Raw genomic sequence first — 3974 nt, 5'->3', positions numbered from 1 at the left:
TAATTGTTTTATAAACAACTATCCGTATGCTTTAAATTCTTTTCGTCTAAAAGACTAAAAGTATTTATTTGAAATAAATAAATCAGAAGTAGATTCTTCAAATAAAAAGTTGTTATTGATTTTTAATTTATTGCCGTCCATCTCTTTCAGCTTTCATTTATCGGATTAATATTAGAAAATTTGTTACCCTAACACCTAATTAAATGATAAAAATAATTTTAATGAAAATAAAGTTCTACTTGATATCGAAATATAGAACTCGTTATTTTAATAATTTATTTTTATTTGATTTATAAAAAATAAAAATATTTTAAAAAAAAATCTATAACACTAGCCGAGAATCGTTAAGCACCACTAAAAACTATTAATATAATTTATAAAAATTAAAAATTTTAAATGACTCAACAAATAATTATAAATTAGTTAAAAATTTAAAGGTAAATTATTTAAAATAAAATATGAATTAAATTATTTTCCATAAATTTTTTTAACAATATTTGGTTTAAAAAACTCTTAAATTAAAAAGTCCTAAATATATTTTAAATAATTTACTTTTAAAATTTTAATTAATTTATAATTATACGTCGAATATTTTAAATTTTTATAATTTAAATTAATAACAGTTTGCAGTATTTACTATTAATAAATTTTAACGATTCTCGTCCAACTTGACTTACTCGTCATTATTTTGAGCGGTTTCAAAACTTGGTGAATGGTAGTTGAGTTTACACGTGAATACGCACGTGCCATATACACTTGCTTACCCTCACCTCCTATTGCCCTACCTACCCTTCTTTTTCCCATTAATTACGTACCTACCCCCTCACACATAGAGGCTATATAAAGCTCACCGTTTCACTCCCAATTCCCACCACTCGAGACGAAAATTGAAGGCTTTAAATCAACGACAGCGAAATGTCTACGTCGCCATCCATCACCCAACTCGAGGTGGAGAACGTTACCTTCCCTCCATCGGTGAAGCCTCCGGGTTCCACCAACACTCTGTTCCTCGGTGGCGCAGGTTAGTGTTTCCCCTCATTCTCTTTTAAAATCCATTCGATCGCCTTTTCCCCCCTTTTTCGTTCTTCTGCTGATGGCTCACGTGCGCCAGGAGTGAGAGGGTTGGATATCGGAGGAAAGTTCATAAAGGTCACCGCGATCGGAGTGTACTTGGAAGATAACGCAGTGAAGTGCCTTGCCGCTAAGTGGAAGGGTAAGAATGCCGCGGAGTTAGCGGAATCCGTCGAGTTTTTTAGAGACATCGTCACAGGTAATTTCCAAAATTATCTCATATATATCCTGTTTGTTTGTTTGTTTCAGTTGAAAAAAAGAAGTGGACTTTGATTAAGAAAATTGTGATAAAAAACTTGGAACAATTATTTTCCTAAAAATGTGAGGGAAAGCACTGTCGAACCTAGGACGATGATGATACTCAAATTAAGAGTCAATCTGCATGGTAGGGGTTAGGGATATATGTTGTATTTCCTCCACAAACTGTATCACCGCTGTCAATCCTACAAGATCACTAACAGGCTCAGGTGATATTTAGAGTATAATCTATACTGTCTGACAGTTTGATATGTTTAGTCTTCCAACCTGCAAATAACTATCATCGCCTTAAGTCGAACACCAACACTGAAGTTTTGTATGTAAGCCACCATGCAAGGCTGAAAGAGGATCTTTCTCCTCTAGATCTCACGAACTCTTTCTCGCTATTGTTCGTCATCTCTTTCAGTCTTTAATCTAGTGTCTGCAACTCTCCGTCCAAACTAGAAGGGTGAACTGTCTAATGCCACCACAATTCTATTGTTGTCATCAACAGTACTATATTGCCATTGTTCATTTTCTAATAAAGTATTTTTTTTATAATTACCTAAAGAAGATCTATGTATTATGTGTTTCTGGCGGATTTTATTTTTCTATTATAATTTGATAATTTCTAGTTAAGATTGTTGGTTGTAGCAGTGTCGGGAAAACTGTTATGATTAGCATCGGAGTTGAAAGTTAAATTATTAGATGAAGTTTGGGATCAAGCATAATACTTTCTTGGCCTGCCCCACCGCTATTCCTATCGTCAATCCTAATGTTTATGATATGCATTTGTACGTGACTTTGAGAAGTTCATATGGGTAACAGTGATCATAGTTATGATCAGTGTCATAACTAATGGTTTTAGAGGATGGATTTGGGTTTTATATTAAGTGAAATTGTTGTGGTCAGTGTCAGAGCTAAGGTCTCAGGATTCGGGTTTATAAGTAAAATTGAGTCGGATCAAGCAAATACCATCCTGTCCTGCCATATTGCTTTCCCTATCTCAATCCTAATGTTTTGGTATGCATTTGTGATTTGTATCTGTAGGCGACTTTGAGAAGTTCATACAGGTAACAATGATCCTGCCATTAACGGGTCAACAGTACTCTGAGAAAGTAGCGGAGAATTGCGTTGCCATCTGGAAATCTCTTGGAATCTACACTGATGCAGAAGCAAAGGCCATTGAAGAATTCCTTGAGGCCTTCAAGAATGAAAACTTCCCACCTGCCGCCTCCATTCTTTTCACAGTATCACCCGGCGGTTCTGTAACAGTAAGTCCAAAAACCTTTTCTAATCATTAAACATTTGTTGCTTTTTTCTTCAATAGAAATGGATGATCGATTATCCTGAATTGCCAAATGATTGGAATTCAAGTAGTATCTTATCGGTTACGTCTTTCCTTTAGCCTAGTTGTCAATTTGGGCATGAAATCTGAGTTCAAATCTGACATGAAACATATTTGAAATACATGTATACATGCTACATAGATAGTTTGAAATTGATGGGTTGAAAAAAAATAAACGATGTCATTCAAATATAGGAGGATCATAACAAAAAGCTTTGGCTCATTTTTTGGTACACTTGAATAAACCTTAACCTTTTAACTTGTAGTCAAATAAGCCCTTAACTTGGTGGAAAAAAAAACAGATTGGATTTTCCAAAGATATGTCAGTGCCGGAAGCAGGGAAAACGTGATAGAGAATAAACAACTAGGAAATTCAGTGCTGGAGTCCATCATTGGTAAGAATGGAGTTTCTCCAGCAGCAAAGCAAAGCTTGGCGTCCAGATTCTCACCATTGTTGAATGAGAGTCTTAACTAGAGTTTCACTGTCTCCTTCGGACCAGCCGATGTTGGCCTTTCTATATATCAATGAAGCAACTTGTATTCTAATTTCCGAGTCGGGTATTCCATTGAATCTTCTCTGGGATATTTTTGTTTGTAGGAAACGTTTCCATACTTTTGAAATAAATGTTTAATGAGTCATGTAATTTGGCATATGCATGAATGTGTGTATTTACTATTTATGCAGTGTTAAAAAAAACTAATTGAATTGGGAAGTTGAATATTACTTCCATTTGTATTAAATCCACCTTTTCTTCCGGAAGGGACAGATTGATATACTGCCTTCCGCTGAGAGTTTCAAGCAAAACTACCCTAAAAGAGTAAACATATGATTTCTCTCTTAGTTGTTGTACTGTCTAAAACTTCGAGTCAAGAGCTTCCTTTGTTGAACTCGCATGCGTTCGATCAATATCCGGACCACATCACTTTATATATTTAACTTATATTTTATATTGTTTATCGATCAATCTAAATCAAGTAATATATAATCTTAATATAAGACGATACTCTCAATCTAATTTATTTCACTCATAAATGTTAAGTTTAAAATCTTAATCTTGTTTAAAAAGATCTAATACCTCATCTTCGGTCTTATTTATTTCAGTCATAAATGTAAGGTTTAAAATCTTAATTTTATTTACGAGAGATCTAGTACCTCGTCTAACTAAAGTTGTTCATAAAAAATACAGCTTACTTAGAAACTGCACTTAACACATTTTACCTTTTTTTTCAAAACATAATTCGTTTTCGCTTGTCAAACTTGTTTTCTTAAATTATTAAATATAAAGTAAATTATTTTCAGAAAACATTGAAAAAAATC

The 3974-nt window shown here is 33.6% G+C and overlaps 1 protein-coding gene across 1 annotated transcript; it reads left to right on the top strand.

Annotated features, from left to right (window-relative positions):
* The first annotated feature begins 880 nt into the window (after positions 1–880).
* LOC120161809 (chalcone--flavonone isomerase-like) lies at positions 881–3708 on the top strand. Its single transcript, XM_039172020.1, is given in 7 exon segments — positions 881–1021; positions 1112–1270; positions 2359–2582; positions 2959–2998; positions 3001–3165; positions 3499–3503; positions 3697–3708. Coding segments are annotated over 5 exon segments (660 nt in total). The 5' UTR covers positions 881–915; the 3' UTR covers positions 3132–3165; positions 3499–3503; positions 3697–3708.
* The last annotated feature ends 266 nt before the right edge of the window (positions 3709–3974 follow it).

This window comes from Hibiscus syriacus, unplaced genomic scaffold, assembly GCF_006381635.1.
Source record: "Hibiscus syriacus cultivar Baekdansim isolate YM2019G1 unplaced genomic scaffold, ASM638163v2 tig00111402_pilon, whole genome shotgun sequence".
In the NCBI taxonomy this organism is placed as follows: Eukaryota; Viridiplantae; Streptophyta; class Magnoliopsida; order Malvales; family Malvaceae; genus Hibiscus; species Hibiscus syriacus.
The sequence above is the reverse complement of the archived record's forward strand: the minus strand, read 5'-3'. Positions and strand labels throughout refer to the sequence as shown.